A 21991-nucleotide genomic window follows, 5' to 3' on the forward strand; every position below is an offset into this window, starting at 1 on the left:
GGAGACAAGCCTGGGCGATGTGGTGAAACCCCGACTCTATAAAAAACAGGCCAGGCACGGTGGCTCATGCCTGTAATCTCAGCACTTTGGGAGGCTGGGGGTGCTAGGGGGGGCAGATCACCTGAGGTCGGGAGTTCAAGACCAGCCTGACCAACATGGAGAAACACCGTCTCTACTAAAAATACAAAATTAGCTGGGTGCGGTGGCGCATGCCTGTAATCCCAGCTACTTGGGAGGCTGAGGCAGGAGAATTGCTTGAACCCAGGAGGCGGAGGTTGCAGTGAGCCGAGATCGCGCCACTGCACTACAGCCTGGGCAACAAGAGTGAAAGTCCATCTAAAAAAAAACCAAAAAAACAAAATAATACAAAAATTAGCTGAGTGTGGTGGTGGTGCACTCCTGTGGTCCCAGCTTCTCAGGAGACTGATGTGGGAGGGTTGCTTGAGCCTGGGAGGTCGAGGCTGCAATGAGCTGTGATCGAGCCACTGTACTCCAGCCTGGGTGGTGACAGAGTGAGACCCCATCTCAAAAAAAAAAAAAATTATATATTACCTAGTTTTTATGTTCATTCATTCATTCAACAGATACTGAGTACCTTTTATGAACCAGGTGCTGTTCTAGGCCTGAGACTACTGTGGTGAATGAGACAGCTAAGGCCTCTGCCCCAAGACAGCTGACATTCTATACTTAATTTTGATAATAAACAGATCAACAAGATAATTACCCACAGCACTTTTTACTTTGAAGGAAATAGAGTAATGAGAAAGATTTTAAATTACACCATTTTAGCCACTTATGGTGTTCCTTGTAAATTGTAGTTGCCTTAGCAGCCTTCGTCTATTATCTTAATTATCAGTGCTTTATTAGGACAGCTGATGAAATCTGTCAGTGTTGAATTAGGAAGCCTTTTCTTTGACTTGCCTGAAAAAAATGTAAGTAGAAAATGAAGAGAAGTTTGTATTGAGGATAGAGCCTTATGAATATTATAACTGGGACATTTTTCTCAAGTGTACATGGGATACTGGGTGTAGGCAAGATCTTATTAATAGATTATTGTGATATGTGCACACAGGTAGATTTGTATTTGTCCTGCAAGTTGTTTCTCATAAAAGCTGTAAAATGGAAGAAGAGCAAATATATGTAAATTTTCAAAAATGTGAGTTTTCTGTAGTGGTTCTTTTTAAAAGAAAAGCTGGCTTTTGCTTATTTTGCTCAGAATATGTAATATTGGCTCACTTTGCATATTTATTTATTCTTTTTTTAAAAAAATTTTTAAATCTTTTTGAGGCACAGTCTCACTCTGTTGCTCAGGCTGGAGTGCAGTGGCACAATCTCGGCTCACTGCAACCTCCACTTCCCAGGTTCAAGCAATCCTCCTGCCTCAACCCCTCTAGTAGCTGGGATTACAGGCATGTGCCACCATGCCTGGCTAATTTTTTGTATTTTTAGTAGAGATTGGGTTTTGCCATGTTGGCCAGGCTGGTCTCGAACTCCTGACCTCAGGTGATCCACCCACCTCGGCATCCCAAAGTGCTGGGATTACAGGCGTGAGCCACTGTGCCCGGCCACTTTGCATATTTAATTAGACTAACATAACTTGCAGATTATTTTTTCACTTCCAAAATACGTATTGATGGTGGATACTAACCTGGTAGGGTGAAGTGATAACTTAGGTTGCACATGTCTGTTTCTTAGCAAACAACTGACCAGTATTTCTAGTTGCATCTAAAAAAGCCCATCTCTCACTGAAGACCTGAAAGAGAATCAGTTGGTCTTGAATGGACTCCACTGATGTAGCCACATTCTTAGTATATTGAAATGTGAGTTTTCTGTCTTTAAATCTTAAACTTTGAAAGATTTACCAAAGAAATATGTAGAAATGCTTGTAACACAAATAGCATTTTGTTTGTATTATAAAATACTTACAGTAAAGAGGTCTGATCTCCTGATTAAAAAGCCCCTTCTTGCCACACTCCCTTTCTGTGTCCTTTCCTCTTCCTTGGTGACTCCTGTGAATAGCAGTTCCATACGTAGGAGAAACTTTATCAAACATTTGGGAAGGATAGGGAAGTTTTTGCATTCTTTTCCTGGAGACTCATTCTTATGGCACAAGTAAAGATACTATGATCGATCTTTGCTCGTTATTTTTCTAGTGTTCTTCAGCATATACTGAGTACCTGCCAGCTCTGAGCTAGGCCCTGTGGATACATTGGTCCACAAGATCAGCCTCATTACTGATGAGCTTTGTCTGGTAACATGAGAGCAGAAAACTAAACTGGGGTTCATTTTTTTTGGGGTTTTTTTTTTTTTGAGATGGAGTTTCACTCTTGTTGCCCAGGCTGGAGTGCAATGGCGCGATCTCGGCTCACTGCAACCTCTGCCTCCTGCATTCAAATGATTCTCCTGCTTCAGCCTCCCGAGTAGCTGGAACTACAGGCGTGCGCCACCATGCCTGGCTAATTTTTGTATTTTTAGTAGAGACGGGGTTTCACCATGTTGGCCAGGCTGGTCTTGAACTCCTGACCTCAGGTGATTCACCCACCTCAGCCTCCCAAAGTGCTGGGATTACAGGCGTGAGCCACCATGCCCGGCCTGGGATTCATTCTTTTAGATCATAAATTCCAGGAGAGAAGGAAAAACAGGTCCTTTATATATTAGTTTATAGTTTGCCTAGTAAAGATTAAGTGATAATAGAGAAAGTTATTTTCAAGTAAATATGTAAGCTTTAACTTTTTAGGGTCATAAAATGTCTCAATTATACAAAAAAGTCATAGAAATACTTTATCACTGAGATTATCAGCAAATACATATTTCTGAGATACTCTTCTGAGAGTGGGCAAAGCTCGTTCTATGATTTTCTTAAATTATTTATTGAGCAATAATTATTTTTTAAAATTGTGATGAAATATGCATAACATATAGTTTACCATTTTTTAGTGTACAGTGCAGTGGAATTAAGTACATTCACATTGCTGTGTAATCACCACCACCATCCACCTCCAGAATTTTTTTATCTTTACAAAATGAAACTCCGTGCCCATTAAACACTAACTTCCCATGAATATTGATTGTTTAAAGGAAGATGTTTGTTGGCTGATGTAGACCAGATGCAGATATAACTGGAAGACATTTTTAAAAATCTGTTCATGGGGTTAATTGTTTTTAGACTGTCTGCAAGTATTGCAAGTTTAAGAATGGGGGAAATTGAAACTTGGTTAGTGAAGGGTCAGAATTACTGGGCCCCTTTGAGCGGTGTAGATATTGCTCTTTCCGTAAGACTGCTGGGGATTTAATGCTGTGAATACAGATGTTGGGGGCATTAACTGCAATTTACTACACTCCTTACAGCTACAGGATGCTCTTTATAGAAATAAGGATTAGGCTGGGCGCAGTGGCTCACATCTGTAATCCCAGCACTTTTGGAGGCTGAGGCGGGCAGGTCACTTGAGGTCAGGAGTTTGAAACCCTGTCTGTACTGAAAATACAAAAATTAGCCGGGAGTGGTGGTGCGCATCTGAGATCCCAGCTACTTGGGAGGCTGAGGCAGGAAAATTGCTTGAACCCAGGAATCAGAGGTTGCAGTGAGCTGAGATCGCACCATCACATTCCAGCTTGGGCATCACAGTGGGACTCTTGTCTCAAAAAAACCAAACAAACAAATATAAAAAAACATCTATATGAGTATCTGAGTATAGATTCAAAGAAAAATGTCTGAAAGGATGGGATTATTTCTTGATGGTGGATTTCAAGTGATTTTTACTTCCTTCCCATTTGGGGCTATGAATTCCTCATCTGTAAAATAAGAGTAGATTAGATTAGGAGTTTGCATCCTGAGCTCTGGGGTTGTCTTGGAGCCCTCTGAAAATGGGCTGAGTGGCTAGGCCTTTCAGTTCCCTGTTTCTTCTCTAATGCTGATTTCATTTGAAGGAGGGGTTTGACAGGTAAAAATGGCTAAGTCACCGAGTAGATAGATGGCATGTAGCATTATTTTTAGTTCTGAAATTCTGAGTCTTGTTTTTGCCATCTAAGAGCTTAGAGAAATATATACAAGGGTAATTTTCAAGATATTTGATAAAGGGTAGTGCCGTTGGTCAGAAAATGCTGGCTGGAGTAGGCACCTGGAGGCCTCCTGCTGGCCAGAAGGTACTACACTGTGTAGGGTGCGGGATCCTTGGGACAATGCCTGTTTATCAACTGATTCAGGGGCAGCTCTGTTGTAGCCATCAGTTCAGCCACACATTAGCCCTGCATATGTGGCACCTAAGGATTAGATGCTTAGTTCTGCACATAATTAAGTGGATTAGTGATATCTAACGAAAGTAAAAAAGGAAGTAAATTCTACCCTGGGAATATTCCAAGATACCGTCCTTCCTTTGTTCCCTCTGTTCCCCACCATTCCTACTCAGAATATAAAACAGAAGAAGCTTTTCCCCCCTCAAGATTAACATCCCTAACCGTGCTGTTCTCCCACCTCTTGTTTCAATTGTGTTTCAGGTCGTCATGTTGGCAATGTACAACTTGTCTCTGGAAGGAAGTGGACGTCAAGGTTATTTCAGGTGGAAAGAAGATATCTGTGCTTTTATTGAGAAACACTGGACTTTTTTACTAGGGAATAGGTAATGTGTTTTTAAAAAATCTTATACTTCAAGGAATATGTAAAGAATGAAGTATACAAGATTTGAGACAGCCTAATGTAGACTTGTTAGAGATTTATTTTAATTTTTTTGAGATAGAGTCTCCCAGGCTGGAGTGCAGTGGCATGACCATAGCTCACTGCATCCTCAACCTCCTGGGCTCAAGTAGTCCTCCTGCATCAGCCTCCTGAGTAGCTGGGATTACAGGTGTGCACCAACATGCCTGGCTTATTTATTTATTTATTTATTTTTTGGAGGCAGAGTCTTGCTCTATCCCCCAGGCTAGAGTGTAGTGGCGTGATCTCGGCACACTGCAACCTCCACCTCCCGGGTTCAAGTGATTCTCCTGCCTTAGCCTCCTGAGTAGCTGGGATTACAGGCACGTGCCACTATGCCCAGCTAATTTTTGTATTTTTAGTAGAGACGGGGTTTCACCATGTTGGCCAGGCTGGTCTTGAACTCCTGACCACAAGTGATCTGTCTGCCTCGGCTTCCCAAAGTGCTTGGATTACAGGCGTGAGCCACTGCGCCTGGCCTTATATTTTTGTAGAGACAGGGGTCTCGTGTTGTCTCAGGCTGGTTTCGAACTCCTGGGCTCAAACAGCTCTCCTGCCTCAGCCTTCCAAAGTGCTGGGATTATGGTGGGTGTGAGCCACCGTTCCTTACCTTGTTAGAGATTTAGAGTGTTTACTTGTGGCAATTACGAAAATTTTTGAATTCCAGAGAATGTTTTTACTTTTTTAAGATTTAAAAAAAAAAAAAAAAAAAAAAAAAACTTGGCTAGGCACAGTGGCTCACGCCTGTAATCCCAGCACTTTGGGAGGCCGACGCGGGTGGATCACCTGAGGTCAGGAGTTCAAGACCAGCCTCGCCAACATGGTAAAACCCCATCTCTACTAAAATACAAAAATTAGCTGGGCATGGTGGCAGGCAACTATAATCCCAGCTACTGAGGAGGCTGAGGCAGGAGAATTGCTTGAACCCAGGAGGTGGAGGTTGCAGTGAGCCAAGATTGCACCATTGCACTCCAGCCTGGGCAACAGAGTGAGACTCCATCTCAAAAAAAAAAAAAAAAAAAGATGTTTATTTCAATTGAACATGATGTTTTTTGAAGAAATTCTTAGAATGTTAAAAAATAAGAGTTGTATTACATGAGACTGTTCAAGAGTTGGATAAGTCAATATTTCACTTGAGGAGATAGGGTTATTATATTCTTTTAAGCTGCGTGTGGTGGGGCATGCCTGTTGTCCCAGCTACTCAGGAGACCAAGGTTGGAGGATCACTCGAGCCCAGGAGTTTGAAGCCAGCCTGGACAGTATAGTGAGACCCCCATCTCTTAGAAAACACCAACCAGGCCGGGCCCGGTAGCTCAGGCCTGTAATCCCAGCATTTTGGGAGGCCGAGGCGGGCGGATCACCTGAGGTCTGGAGTTCGAGACCAGCCTGGCCAACATGGTGAAACCCCATCTCTACTAAAAATACAGAAATTAGCTGGGCTTGGTGGCGGGTGCCCGTAATCCCAGCTACTCGGGAGGCTGAAGCAGGAGAATCGCTTGAACCTGGGAGGCGGAGGTTGCAGTGAGCTGAGATGGTGCCACTTCACTCCAGCCTGGGTGACTCAGCGAGACTCCGTCTCAAACAAACAAACAACCAAAAAAAGAACCAAAACAGAGCAGTGCCTTCTAGGACGACAAGACAGGAAAAATAATGGCAGTTACTGACTGCATCTATTTAGATTGCCCTTAGTTAATAGAGTTTTGTATTACTAGTATTTGTTTTTAACTCTGTAAAGTAGACACTCTTCTTTATTTTTAACTATTTTTCATAGTGCTTAGCAAAGTCTGGGCACATCTGCATATGGCTTGTTCATTGGTCACTGTGTTTATCATTGCGCTTTGAGTTTGCTGCTGTGTGCTCTCCCCAGTGGCTGCTTTGGTGCATTAGACTCGGGGATGCCGATGCACAGACCTTGCGACCATATATTTTCACTAAACATCCATGTGGATCTATCAAGACTTTTATTGCTCTTGGGTACTTGTGAGTTTGCTACCACACTGGTGAATTTTTGTTTGAGATTCTGATTGTTAGTTGCTGTCTGAAGTCCTGTGTGAGATTCATGAATCTTACATAATGAGGTTAGTTTAGACATGACATAGTCTTTGATCACTTCGGGTCAGGGCAGGGAGTTCATGCCTTTCCTCACTTGGGGTTCACTGCAGCCTCTGTTTCTTCAGACGCTGAGGAATCACAGCTTTGCTCATGTTACTGAGAGTGCGGGAGGGTAGTCAGAAGGAGGGTGACCTGCAGGCTGCTGTGAGAAAATAGAATAGACTCCCTACATTTTTGCAAAAGGGGTTATTTTAGTTCTTGAGCTATTTATTGGTGCTAAGAAAAGAATCGACACTATAACTGGTTCTTTCTCATAAGGAAAAGAAATCTGTTGTTTAGTTTAATGATTTAGCACTATTTATGGACCTTAATGTACCCCATTTATAAGGGATAAGAAAGGGAAAAAACTGATAAAATTGGATCTTGGAATGTTTTCATGATCTTCGAGTGCTGTTCTATTTAGTGGGATATCTCCTGGAAGAAATTAGATTTAGATTGCCTGTTTTTAAGAATATTGCTGGATTTTAACAGAAGTTGTTTAAATGCTTCATTTGTTCATTTCTAGAGCATGTTCTGAGAGGAATCAGCTGAGCCTTATTTCTTTTTAACATGCCAATGAAAGGCATTAATTACTCTCCAGTTTCTGTGTAGTTTATTTAGTGTGTTGGCCATATTGGTATATCACCGGAATTATTATTTATTTGATCTTCCTATTTAAATCAAGTCACTTGAAAAATACATTAATTTTAAAAAGAAACTTAACATCACCATGGTAAGTGGGAAACCTATATAAATTGTCATAATAGAATGTAACAATAAAAATAAAACAATGCTGTTAAATTGTAGCTGGATCCCATGGCATATAATGGCAAGCCATGGCTTTCTTTTCCAGTCAAAAAGGGAGGCTGCTACAAGTGTTAATGAGAATTTAAAGCAGTAAACTTTCTTTTGATCTAACCAGAAGAAGCAAAAGAGAATTAGAAATCACTTTATGATTCTTGCCATCCGGTTTCATGCTACAGTGCTGCTCTTCACTTTGGGAAGTCCACTTGAAATATCAGTGATTGGAGAAGCCCCTGAAACCACTACCCCTGGGTAGTTACCACTTGCTCAGACATTTCTGTGTATGAATGTTAACAAGATTACCATACCCCAGAGAAGCTGTCTGTAAAGAGCATTTATATTTAAGGTACACTTTTTTCATAGCTACTAAAGATTTTCATTCTGCTATCCATAGGACGTACTTTATTTATTTACTTACTTACTTATTTTTTTGAGACGGAGTCCTGCTCTGTCGTCCAGGCTGGAGTGCAGCGGCGTGATCTCGGCTCACTGCAACCTCCGCCTCCCAGGTTCAAGCAATTCTCCGGTCTCAGCCTCCAGAGTAGCTGCTACTGCATTAAGAACTAAAATTGACCAGTATTAACTGCAATCTACTATCTGTGCCTTCCCTTGGAAACCACAAGCCTTTATTAGACTCCAGAGTTCCAAAATAGTTCCATCAGTCAGATTCTGCCAGTGCAACTGCTGTCCAGGCAGGAAGGCAAATGCTTCCTATCTGCCACCTTCCCAGAATCCTCCTCGTAAAGTTGATTGAAGTGTAGATACTATGAATGTGTACTATCATATTTTATCAATTCTAAGATCCATTAACTTTAAGATACACCATTTTATGTACAAATAAGAGCTAACTACCAATTAAATTATGACATATCAGTAACTATAAGATGTATCTAGCTGTCAGAGATGTCAAAATTTGCAAAATTACGTATCTTAAAATCAGTAAAATATGGTAATAGAAGAAAATATTCAAGCTATTCTTCACTAATCAAAACTATACCTTCTGGAAGAATTCAAGGCCAGGACTGTAAAAGCAGATTAAATGAACAAATACTAGGCAATTATTCAGTAATAACTAAGTTTTCATATACTTTTTAACTTGTTTCTACAATGGTACATAAAATTATTTAGGTTAGCACACCCCACCATGCACGACTAATTTTTGTATTTTTAGTAGGGACAGGGTTTCACCTTATTGGTCAGGCTGGTCTTGAACTCCTGACCTCAGGTGATCCACCCGCCTGGCCTCCCAAAATGCTGAGATTATAGGCGTGAACCACTGCACCTGGCCAGGACATACTTTAAATTCTTAAAAATTGTAACCATTTCTCATTTGTCACAAGATCTAAGAGAATGCTATACAGTGTAATGAAGTTCTGAATTTTCTTTCAGATGTTTACAGGTTTTTCTTTTATGCCTTTAATGTTATTAAAGTTTAACTGTAAAAAGGTGGTTTTTTTTTTTTTAGTGCTACCCATCCCCCTTCTCCAGCCACTAGGAAGAAAGCTGTGTGTGTGTTCCTGGAGTGGCTTACACACAGCTTGTAGCATCCAGGGTGGGCAAAAATAAGCCTGTTTTCCAAATACTGGGTATTTGTGCTCTGATCACTGATTGCTGCTTCTAATCATAGAGGTGAAAAGAGATGGCAGCCATTGTTGTTATAGCTCCCCTCATTGCAAAAATGGGTAAAGGAATTTAATAGACACTTCTTCAAAGATATTAAAATGGCCAATAAGCACATCAAAAGATGCTCAACATCACTAATCATTAGGGAAATGCAAATCAAATCTATAACACGATACCACCTCATGCCTCTTAGGATGACAATTATCAAAGAAACAAAATAAGAACTGTGGGCGAGAATGTGGAGAAATGGGAACCCTTTTGCAGTGTTGGTGGGAATGTAAAATTGTACAATCATTGTGGAAAATGGTGTGTTTCCTCAAATAGTTAAAAATATAATGATCATATGATCTGGCAATTTCACTTCTGGGTATATACTCAAAAGGACTGAAAGCAGGGTCTCAGAGATACTTGTATATCCATGTTTTTAGCAGCATTATTCACAATAACTGAGATGTGGAAGCAACCAAAGTGTCCATCAGTAGATGAATGGATAAGCAAAATGTGCCATATACATACAGTGGATATCATTCAGTCTTAAAAAGGAAGGACATTCTGGCACATGCTGCAGTGTAGATGAACCTTGAGGACATTATGCTGTGTGAAACAAACCAATCACAAGAAAACAAACACTGTGTGATTCCACTTATCTGAGATACTTAGGGTAGTGAAAATCACAGATACAGAACGTAGAATGGTGGTTGTCAGCACTTGGCGGGGAGGGTGGAATTGGGAGTTGTTTAACGGATATAGAGTTTCGGTTTTGCCCTGTGAAAAGTGTTCTGAAGGTGGATGGTGGTGGTGATTGTACCATATAAATGTACTTAATACCACTGAACTATACTGTTAAAAATTGTTCAGATAGTAAATGTTATGTATATTTTACCACAATAATAATTTTGGGGGAAAACTATTGAGGCCATTCATAAATACTGTGTTTGTATATGTCCTGGCAACAAATTTATTCCATTCCATACAAATATCTCATTATGTGTTGTGCTGTGATTTAGCTGGCTATATTAGTTTGCTAATGATGCTGTAACACAAACTGGATGGCTTAAACAACAGAAATGTATTCTAGTTCTAGAGGCTGGAAATCTGAAATCCAGGTGTTGATAGGATTGGTTCCTTTTGAAGGCTGTGAGGGAGAGAGTATTTTATGCCTCTCCCCTAGCTTCTGTTAGCCACAGGCCTTCCTTGGCTTGTAGATGACGTTCTCCCTGTGTCTTCATGCATCTTCCCTCTCTACACGTCTGTCTCTGTGTCCAAGTTTCCCCTTTGTGTAAGGACACCAGTCATATTGGATTAGTGTTCAACTTAATGACCTCATGATCACTGTTTGCACATAAAGTCACATTCACAAGTACTGGGACTTCCAACATCTTTTGGGAGGATATGATGAAATCTGTAACACTGGCCGATAATTTTATAAACATTTATGTTATTTCCAGTTTTTCTGTGTTTAAGTTAGCCTTGTGGGGCATATTCTTGTATATATATCCTTTGTGTTTTTGTGATTAGAAGTAGATTTGTGAGGTCAGAGGATACACACAATTTTGCTGTACATTATGAAAGTAACCTCCAGAAAGTATATGCACATTTATAGTCCCACTGTCAATGTACAAGTACGCACCCGTTTTCCACACACTAAATAACACATTGGTTTTTAAAATCTTTTGAGTCTTTGTCAGTCTTTTTTATTGTTTTTGTTTGTTTGAGATAGGGTTTCACCCTGTCACCCAGGCTGGAGTGCAATGGCACAGTAATGGCTCACTGCAGCCACTACCTCCCAGGCACAAGTGATCCTCCCACCTCAGCCTCCCAAGTAGCTGGGACCACAGGCACGTGCCATCACACCCAGCTAATTTTTTTATTTTTATTTTTTTGTAAAAATGAGGTCTCACTATGTTGCCCAGACTTCTGTTTGTTTATTGCAGTAAAAACAGTGAAAATTTACCATCTTAACCAGTTCCAAGTGTACAGTTCAGTGGTGTTAAGTATGTTCACATATTTGAATATAGATTCACAGATGGCCAGAACTCTTCTCAGCTTGCAGATCTGAAACTCTATCCCTATTAAATAACTCTCCATTCTCCCCTCCCCACAGCTCTAGGCAGTCACCATTCTACTTTCTGTGTCTATGAATTTGACTACTCTAAATACTTCATATATGTAGAACCATACAGTATTTGTCTTTTTGGGACTGGCTTATTTCACTTAGCATAATGTCCTCAAGGGTTATCCACATTGCAGTATATGATAGGATTTCCTTTATTTTTAAGACTGAATAATATTCTATTGTATGTGTTTATGCTACATTTTGTATTTATTAGAGAGGATTTGGAAAGATTAGAAAAAGATAAGAATGTAGGAGAGGTACTTTGGAACCAAAAGCTTGGGGGTTTCATTCTCTCCATCTCAGATAGTGCTTTTTTTGAGACCCAGTTTTATTCTTGTTGCCCGGGCTGGAGTGCAATGGTGCAGTCTTGGCTCACTGCAGCCTCCGCCTCTCGGGTTCAGAGATTCTCCTGCCTCACCCTCCCGAGTAGCTGGGATTACAGGCATGTGCCACCACACCCAGCTAATTTTGTGTTTTTAGTAGAGACGGGGTTTCACCCTGTCAGCCAAACTGGTCTCGAACTCCTGATCTCAGGTGATCCACCCGCCTCGGCCTCCCAAAGTGCTGGAATTACAGGCGTGAGCCACCGCACCCAGCCTCAGATAGTGCTTATGCCTACTATAGCTTAGCTTATTTGTTTTGTTTATTTTCTGAGTTTTCTATTAATATTACGTCTCTGTTCCTCAGAATGGTTTTCCTTTGCCTTCCCAGCAATACCTTCCAAGTGTTAGACTGGTCTTCTTGTGAAAGACTGTCTTTTAGGATTTCCGGGGATTGATTTATCTTTTCAAGGTGGAAATAGAACAGTTGCCTTAAAAGAATTTCCAATAGGGAACCCGGATAGTTGACATTTTGCATGTTTTGTTATTTTGTTGTGCAGTAGGTGCTCTCTGTGTTTGTGGAGTATACCACATAGTTTTGTTACCACTCTAGTGCATCAAGGCAGATAGGATCAGATTGAGAGATGTGTGCGACTCCTCAAGTAAAATGAGGTATTTACTGGAGCCAGTTATTAACTTCTATCACAAAATGCCCAGCCTTGGAGTCACGCTTTTTGTATGCTTTATTCTTGGGAGCTGTGCTTAATTCACATAACAAAGCAACTTAATTAAAATTAGCCTGTAGAATTCCATAATCGTGATGATTGTGATGAGAAGTATTTCACGTGCTTTGTTTGAATTATTGCATTTAATCCTCACAGCAACCCTGTGAGGTAAGTTCTATTATCCTGATTTTACAGATGAACAAACTGAGGCTGCTAGAAGTTGGTAGCGCCAGGGTTTGAAGCAGGCGGACTCCAGAGCCTCTCTCCTGCCTCTCGTGCTCTGCTCCTTCAGTAGCTGGAGGTGCCATTGCATGTTGCAGGCCAGGAGTCACAGTATACACAGACTGTCTTTTCTGTATAATGAGCAAATTGAAGTGCCAATCATTTTTAAATTCTTGGACTCTTTAGGAAAAAGACGTCTACCTGGTGGAGCACTGTCGCAGGTTGCCTCAGCGTGGGAAGTCCCATGTACTTCCGTTCAGGTGCTCAGGAATTTGGAGAGCCAGGATGGTGGAAACTTGTTCATAACAAGCCCCCAACGATGAAACCTGAAGGAGAGAAGTTGTCTGCCTCTACTTTGAAAATAAAAGGTACTGTTGTGAGAACAGTACAAAAGATGCTAGTCAGACCAGAGCCAAGCAGGTGTGAGCCCAGGAGACGCTCCTGCTTCCACTGGGCATGGCTCGCAGGCCTCTCTGGAGCTACTCTGTTTAACACTTCTGTGATGACACTTGTGTGTGTGCTAGAAATAAATGCCACATAAAAACATTTTATCACTTCCTAATCAAGCTATCAGTTTTATAAATTTCCCAGGGTATCTGAAAGGTTCAATGTTTTCCATCTGATTTTTGTTTTTAAACTTCTCACAAAAGTGAAGAGATGTTTTAAAATTCCCATAATAAATAACATGATTCCCATGTACCTTCCACCTCACTTTGACATTAACTCCTGACAGTCTCATTTTATCTAAATCCTCAGTACTTTTCCCCAACCTTCCCCATTCTTACAATTGGATTATTTAGAAACAAATCCCAGGAATCAACATTTCATTCCTAAATATCTTAGTATGTATCTCTAAGAGATCAGGATTCTTTCCTTTTTGCAGCCTGACCATAATGCCATTTTCATATTTAAAAAGATGTTAACAGTGACTTCTTACTATCACATATTGATCTGGTTTTATAATCTAAAAAGCTTTTAATGAGCTTTTAAATTTTTATATTTATTTGTTTGCTTGTTTATTTATTTGAGGTACAGTCTCGCTTTGTTGCCCAGGCTGGAGTGCAGTGGTGCAATCTTTGCTCACTGCAACCTCTGCCTCCTAGGTTCAAATGATTCTCGTGCCTCAGCCTCCCAAATAACATGCCACCATGCCCAGCTAATATTTTTGTATTTTTATTAGAGACAGGGTTTTGCCATGTTGGCCAGGCTGGTCTCGAACTCCTGACCTCAGGCGATCCACCTGCCTTGGCCTCACAAAGTGCTGGGATTACAGGGTGAGCCACCGGATCAGGCTGATGAGCTTTTAAAATTTTTTAAATATGATTGGGAAGAAAATCAAATAGTACTTAAGGGTGTAAAGTATGAAAGTTCCCCCACCTGCCTATTGCCTGCAATTTCACTTCCCAGAGTAACCACTGTTGTCTTTTGTGAATACTTTCAGAAAGATCTCTGCAGATTTAAGCATTTTCTTACTTTTTTAAAAAAGTAACATGGACTCGTACTATTATGAGTTTTCCATTTTTGCCACACTTACCAGTATGTCTTGGACATCTTTCCATGACAGTACATGTAGATTTACCCTATTTTATTTCATTACATCCATTATATAATTATGTGATAATTTGTTAAACCATTCTCCTGTTGATGGACATTTTGGTTGTTTCTACCTTTTTGTTGTTATTTTATGTATTTATTTTTTAATTAAAACATTTTTTAAAAGTAATAGAGATAGGGTCTTGCTATGTTTCCTGGGCTGGTCTTGAACTGTTGGGCTCAAGTGATCCTCCAGCCTCTCCTTCCAAAAGTGCTGGGATTACAGGCATGAGCCATCATGCCTGACCTTTTGTTACTTTAAACAGTGCTACAATTCTACAAATTTGTGTACATGTGAAAATGTGATAAATTCCTGGAATTTCTACATCAAAGGGCATATTCATTCAAAATTTTAATCAGGATTGCCAAATTATCCTCCAAGAAACTGTAATAAGGCCGGGCATGGTGGCTTATGCCTGTAATCCCAGTACTTTGGGAGGCCGAGACAGGTGGATCATCTGAGGTCAGGAGTTCGAGACCAGCCTGGCCAACATGATGAAACCCCATCTGTACAAAAATACAAAAATCAGCCGGGCGTGATGGCGCATGCCTGTAATCCCAGCTTCTCGGGAGGCTGAGGCAGGAGAATTGCTCGAACCCGGGAGGCGGAGGTTGCAGTGAGCCGAGATCACACCACTACATTCCAGCCTGGGTGACAGAGCAAGACCCTGTCTCAAAAAAAAAAAAAGTACTCATTGAAATGCCCATGAAAATGCCCATTTCCCCATACATTTACTGAGCTTTATCAAACTTTTTTTTTGGCTCACTGCAGCCACTATCTCCCAGGCTCAAAATCCACCCACCTCAGCCTCCCAAAGTTCTGGGATTAAGAGGCGTGCACCACCACGCCTGGCTAAACTTTTAATGTTTGCCAGTTCCAGTAGGTGAAAGATAGTATTTATTTGTTTAAATTTGCAGTATAACTTCTTTTTTCTCAAGAGATATCTAAGTCTTTTTTAGTTTAGGGCATTCATTGAACATTTCTCTTTATTGAACATGATATTACTCATAATAATAAATTAGCAAAAGAAACTAAAGTTGAGTAGTTATTTTAAAATTTAGATATGGGTTGAGCAATCCAAATCTGAAAATCCAAAATCTGAAACTTTTTCAGCACTGACATAACGCTCAAAGGAAATGCTCATTTGCAGCATTTCAGATTTTGTATTTCCGGGTTTGGGATACTCAGCCAATAAGTAAAATGCAAATATTCCAAAAGCCGAAAACATCTGAAATCCAAAACATGCTTGTGCCCAAGCATTTCAGATGAGGGATACTCAGCCTGTATTTATTCTTTCTTAGCAGCCTCAAAACCAACTTTAGATCCCATCATTACTGTTGAGGGACTTAGAAAACGAGCAAGTCGGAATCCTGTGGAATCTGCCATGGAATTAAAAGAGAAAAGGTCTCGAACTCAGGAAGCAAAAGACATTAGAAGAGCCCAGAAGGAGGCCGCTGGCTTTCTTGACAGGAGCACATCTTCTACCCCTGTAAAATTCATAAGCCGAGGCCGCAGGCCAGATGTGATTCTGGAAAAAGGCGAAGTGATTGACTTTTCCTCCTTAAGCTCCTCTGACCGCACCCCGCTGACAAGCCCATCTCCTTCTCCTTCTCTGGATTTCTCTGCCCCTGGTACACCTGCCTCTCATTCTGCCACACCTAGCTTGCTTTCAGAAGCAGATCTGATTCCAGATGTGATGCCCCCACAAGCCTTGTTTCATGGTAAGAGTTTGTTTGCATTGCTCTTTTATTTTGGGTATGGGCCATGGTATAAATGTACAAGTTTTCACCCCGTGAGCTATGTGCTCTGCATTTCTTCCTTCCTATGTCTTGATGACACTGTTTTGTACTCTGCACAGATGACGATGAGATGGAAGGCGATGGAGTCATAGACCCAGGGATGGAGTACGTCCCACCCCCTGCTGGGTCAGTAGCTTCTGGGCCAGTGGTTGGGGGCAGAAAGAAGGTCAGAGGCCCTGAACAGATAAAGCAGGAGGTAGAGAGTGAGGAGGAAAAACCCGACAGGATGGATATTGACAGTGAAGACACAGATTCAAACACATCTTTGCAAACAAGGGCTAGAGAAAAGAGGAAGCCTCAGCTGGAGAAGGACACAAAGCCGAAAGAGCCCAAGTATACTCCCGTGAGCATCTACGAGGAAAAGCTGCTGCTCAAGAGGCTGGAAGCTTGTCCCGGTGCTGTTGCCATGACTCCGGAAGCTCGGAGACTGAAACGCAAACTGATTGTCAGACAAGCGAAAAGGGATAGGGGATTACCACTTTTTGACTTGGATCAAGTTGTTAATGCTGCTCTTTTGTTAGTTGACGGGATTTATGGAGCCAAAGAAGGAGGAGTTTCCAGACTTCCAGCTGGACAAGCCACGTACAGAACTACCTGTCAGGACTTCAGAATCCTTGACCGATACCAGGTGAATGCAAGCACTTGCTGTAAAGCCCGTGGGGGCAGGAGTGGAGGTGGGGCAGGCAGCACTAGGCATTGGACACGGTTATGCTGTGACCTTTTAAATCCTGAGTAATTTGGGAAGAGAAAAGTAAAGTGCAAGGGAAAAAAATACAAAAATCGCTGGGCTTTATTTTTCAGAATTGTTCATTATAAGTACACCTGAATACATCTGAGTTTTTCTTTTCCTTTAGGCATTCAAACATAACCTATAAGTTTTCTTCATCTGTCTCTCTGTCTCTCTCTCTCTGAGGGTAGATATACATGGTTTGTGTCGTAGCTTTGACAGATTTGTTGAGGCCATGACGGTGTCTCTGACACTGTGTTGCAGAGGATCTAAAGGTGTGTAGACATCTGCGTAGGACAACATGAAGAAATAGCAGCCAAGGGATCAGTGTGGTATCAGTGTTGCTCAAAGGATGGTCGGTGGAACCCAAATTTTGTGGATGCTTCTGGGAACAATTAATTCCACTTAGAACTACCTGCATATACTCTCCCACTGGGAGGAACAAGAGGCCTTATTCCCTTTATCTTTGCTAGCACTTGACACTAACCAGCCTTTAAGTTTTGCTAATTGGCTGGCTGTAAAGTGAAATCTTGTTTTTTATTTATATTTCTTTGGTTACAGGTGAGGTTAAATTTCCTGGTTGTTTCTTTGTGAATTGCCTGTTTGGAGTCTGCATGTTTTTCTCTCTTCTCTGGAAGCTAGTGGGATCTGCTCTTCATTGCTGGTGTTCTGGTATTATTCAGTGATGTGCCGTATGTAGGGCTTATGTCTTTCCTTGTGCTGGACATGTGGTGTGTGGGCCCTTTCAATTTGGAACTTTCTTTCCTGAGTATGGAAAAGTCTTGATTTCCTATCTTCTATTTTTTCTGTTCTCTCATTTTAGAACTCCCCATTATTTGGATATTGGACCCTGTAGATAAAAAGTTGGCAAACTTTATCTGTAAAGAAATAAGTATTTCTGCCAGATAGTAATTATTTTAGGCTTTGCTGGCCACAAAATCTCATTCGGAACCTCTCAATTCTGCTGTTGTGATTGGAGAGCCATAGTGAATGAGTGTGGCTGTGTTCCAGTAAAACTTTATCTACTAAAATGGGCAGTGGGCTGGATTTAGCCTGGGGGCTATAGTTTACCAAGATCCCTACTCCAGATAGATCCTCTTTTCTTTTTTCTCCTAATTCCCATCTTTCCTGGGAAGCACAGTATTAACTGGCCTGCCTACCAGGAGCCAAGTCGGGAGGGCCCAGGAGCCCATCGTTTAGGAGGTAAACTGACTGTCCCTGTCTTCAGTACAGTACTCCCACCCTTGGCTTCCTGTGTCCAGAATCTGCCTCTTGAGCCTCTCCAGTCTTCTGCCTGTGGAGGGAAAGATCATTTCCTAGATGTGGGCAGTATAATTACTATAGGGGTATAATTGGAGTCTTTAACCTCTTAAAGAGCCTCTCAATCCATAGTCATACCCCCCAGGCTCTAAGCCTGATGCCTTAGGTGACTACACTTCCCTGAGGCTGTGTTTTGTAAATCACCCTGCTTAGCTTCACCACTGGCTTAGGTATTGGCTTTCTTTGGTCTGTTAAGTCATTTGCTGCTTGTTCATATGCTTTTGTTAGTCATCTATTCACTTGTTCTTTTTTTTTTTTTTTTTTGAGACGTGGTCTCTCTCTGTCACGCAGGTTGGAATGTAGTGGCACAACCACAGCTCATTGCAGCCCCGAACTCTCAGGCTCAAGCAATTCTCCCACCTCAGCTTCCCAAGTAGCTGGTACTATAGGCACACACTACCACACTCAGCTAATTTTTTTTTTAATTTTTATTTTTAGTAGAGACAGGGTCCTACTATCTTGCCCAGACTGGTCTCGAACTCTTGGGCTCGAGTGATCGCCTCAGCCTCCCAAAGTGCTGGGATTACAGGCATGAGCCATTGCGCCTGGCCAATATTCACCTGTTCTTTGTTCTTATTCTTGTGGGCCTGTCTGTTTACTCCCTATACTTAATTTTTTAAATTGTAAGATGTGTCATACAGATAGAAGGCAGCATAGAAATATGGTATAGTTTAGATATTAGTAAAATAAATGCCCATGTATTCATCTCCTGGATAAAGAGTGTTGTAAACACCTTAGAAGTCTCCTGTGTACTTTCTATTCCCCTCAGAGGAAGCCACTTTGACTTACAGTGTTAATTATTCTTTTGCTTTTTAAATGTGTATGTCTCTAAACGATATACTTTTCGTTTAAAAAAATACTGAGTAGCAAGCATAAATCTAGCTGTGTAAGGAAATTGCCACTATTAGATGAAGTTTCCTGGAGAAGATAAGCTAAATAGTCATTCTGGGTCATTGTTGTGGACTGAATTGTGTCCCCCTAAAGCATATGTTGAAGTCCCAACCCTGGTACCTATGAATGCAGCCTTATCTGGAAATAGGCCCTTTGCAAATATAATTAGCCAAGACCACCAAGGATTGCCGGCAGCACCAGGAGCTAAGAGAAGGGCACAGAACAAATTCTCCCCTAGTGCGTACCCCAGAGAGCATAGCCCTGCCCACACTGTGACTTCTGACATTTGGCCTCTAGAACTGTGAGACAATAAATTCCTGTTGTTTTAAGCCACCCAGTTTGTGGTGCTTTGTTCCTACAGCCCTGGGAAACTAATACTTAGAGCGATGTTCTGACTTCGGCTTCCATGAACCCCTTCTGAGGTAGTCACTGGCCAAGGTCACTAGGGAGTCCTGGGAAACATGAGGCTCACCATAGTGATTGCATCAGCCAGGGCTGTGATGTATGCCAGAGATGCGGCAGAAATCTGGGCAGAGGAAGTGGGATCCTCTGTATTTCCTGCCTGAGCTGACAGCTTCCAGCTTGCAGAAGGTCAAAGCAGTTATTTGTGGAGTGAGCATCATCAGCTGGTCTTTGGGGTGGGCATGGGTGGTGTACAGGAGGCTCACCCATACATGGTGAAGACAAGCTGAGCATAGATAAGATTCTGGGCCACGACGCCGTAGGTTTAAAAGATGGTCAGTGGCAGCAAGGACTTAAGGATGATAGCCTCAATATGTGTTAGAAATACCAAAATTGTTAGAAATAGATAATCGGTGCTGCGAAGAAAAGTCAGCACAGAGACAAAAGGTATCTCAGCAAGGCCATCTTTACTTTCTGTAGAAAGGGTGCTCAGTTGCAGATGGAACAAAGGTGAGAGCACACTTGAACACAGGAAAAGCAGACATATTTATCCCTTACGCACTTGGGTCGTCCTTACTGCTGTGTCCTGCATCCACTGGCTGGAGTGGGACCTCACAATCTTAAACTGATACCCAATTTGCTAATAGCCTAAAACTTTCCTAAATAGGTAAGTGCAGGGAAGAACAAAGAAGTTGCTTACAAAAGGTTTAAGGAAGCAATAACATTTCCAAATAAGGAAGGGGCATAGACTGTGGGCTGGAACGTGCCTGTGAGCATGTCCAACGGTTACATAGGATAGGGCTTAACAAAGAGTTATTAGCACAAGGCAAGGAGGCTTGAAGAAAGTTAGTCTTTAAAAGAAACTATTATTTCTAACACTTATGATTTATTCTTTAACAAGAAGGAAAACTTTGAAGAGGAAACTTTTTACTTTCTACACTATGTCTGCCCCTTGGGTCACACTTGTTCACCCTTTGTTGTGAAACTCAGCAGTGGTATTGGGATCTCCCCTCTCTGGAGATTCTTTTGCCCTCCTCTGTATTTGATCTCCTGTTTCCTGTGGCCCATCTTTACCTTGTTATAGGTTTATTCCCTTGTTCTTAATGGCTTCCTGAGAAAAGCTGCATGGGAAGTAAAATTTGAGACCAACATACTGAAAAGACTCTCATTAAGTGAGGTTGAACCTGGAATTCCATACACAGCCACATTGTCTAGGTGAGACCTCTGTTGAGGACCACTGCACTTCCTTTAGGTTTTTTCTTTGAATCTAGTCAGAGTCCCTGGGGAATAATCTTCTGGGCTCAGGATGCTGGTTGCCAAGTTGGGGAAGAGGGACCTTAGCATTCAGCTTGTCAGGTACTCACACCTCAGCCCTCCAGCTGGATCCCCTGTTAGTTCTCTAGAGATCAGACCTCCTGGCTTCTGGGGGAGGGCAGCCACCCAGCAAGAGGGAGTGGAAGGATCTGGGGATCATACTGCTTTCCACATGGTGTTTGCCTGCTCCTTATTTTATTGTCCCATTTGGTCCCAGTTCCAGAGGAATCTGCTGGCTGCTGCCTGGATTTTAGCGGGTTCTGTAGTATAGATTGGGTTAGTTCTCATTTAGCTTACCCAAAGCCACTTTGGGATTTTGGTGTTAAATCAGTTACTATTTGTCCATCTGTTTACCAGTTACTGTTCTAATTAAGTCAGCTTCTGTAGTTTTAGTGGGATTTCGGGAAGTAGTAAAGCTTTATATGCTTGTGTTTTAACCCAGTCTTAACTTGGAATAAATTTTAATGTATTTACACAGGGAGTGGCTGTAAATGCGTTTATTCAATCCATACTCTTGTTTTATATTTATTCTTTGAATGTATTTGTAGCTATAAATTTCTCAATAAGTGCTGCTTTAGCTGTGATTCTTGACTTTTGAAATGTTGTGATTTTATTTCCAATCAGTACTTGGCATTTTGTTATTTTTCTCATTATTTCCTCTTTAACCCAAGGGTTATTTAGTTCTGTTTTTTGGTTTTCAGATATATGAGAATTTTAAGCTATGTTTTGGTAATTGATGTGATTTCTAATGTTGTATTATGATCAGAGAAAATAGTTTATGTGATGTTCATTCTGTACCATAAAGAAAGTTATACATTCTATTTTTATTCTTTATATAGGTCCTAACTTAAGATACATTTATTTTTCCTTATTCTTTTTTTAATATCATGTGGTTGTCCCCCCAAACAAAAAAGTACATTTTCATGCACTCATCTCTTTTTTCTTTTGTATTGCTTATTTAAATGACATAAATCTTTACTAAATTATTCACTCGTCCTGTTGTTTCTTTCTAGATTAATTTCTTGCTGGACTGCTTTCTCTAACAGTTCTTTAAAAATATGGGCTTTTTGAGGTTAATTTTGAAAACTTACACGACTAAGAATATCTTCATTTCACTTTTTCATTTAAATGATAGCAGTCATATAAAATTGTTATTTTAGTTTTTTCCATTGATATTTTGAAATTATGACTTCATTATCATCTTACATACAGTGTCACTCCTGAGAACCCCGGTATTGATAAGAAATAGAAATTTTTGACTGGGCTCAGTGGCTCATGCCTGTAATCCCAGCACTTTGGGAGGTCGAGGCAGGCAGATCACTTGAGGCCAGAAATTTGAGACCAGCCTGGACA

General features: G+C 41.2%; 1 protein-coding gene across 3 annotated transcripts in view; it reads left to right on the forward strand.

The window, feature by feature from the left end:
• KAT14 (lysine acetyltransferase 14) overlaps positions 1-21991 on the forward strand; it is a 46391-nt gene that overhangs the window by 3670 nt on the left and 20730 nt on the right. For 2 of the 3 annotated variants that reach the window (XM_009436859.2, XM_054674828.2), the window contains exons 3-6: positions 4495-4616; positions 12778-12959; positions 15487-15906; positions 16044-16612. In XM_009436859.2, the coding sequence (XP_009435134.1) occupies positions 4495-4616; positions 12778-12959; positions 15487-15906; positions 16044-16612 (1293 nt within the window). The remainder of the gene's footprint in view (positions 1-4494; positions 4617-12777; positions 12960-15486; positions 15907-16043; positions 16613-21991) is intronic. The other variant, XM_054674827.1, reaches the window with a different exon arrangement.

This window comes from Pan troglodytes, chromosome 21 (assembly GCF_028858775.2).
Source record: "Pan troglodytes isolate AG18354 chromosome 21, NHGRI_mPanTro3-v2.0_pri, whole genome shotgun sequence".
In the NCBI taxonomy this organism is placed as follows: domain Eukaryota; kingdom Metazoa; phylum Chordata; class Mammalia; order Primates; family Hominidae; genus Pan; species Pan troglodytes.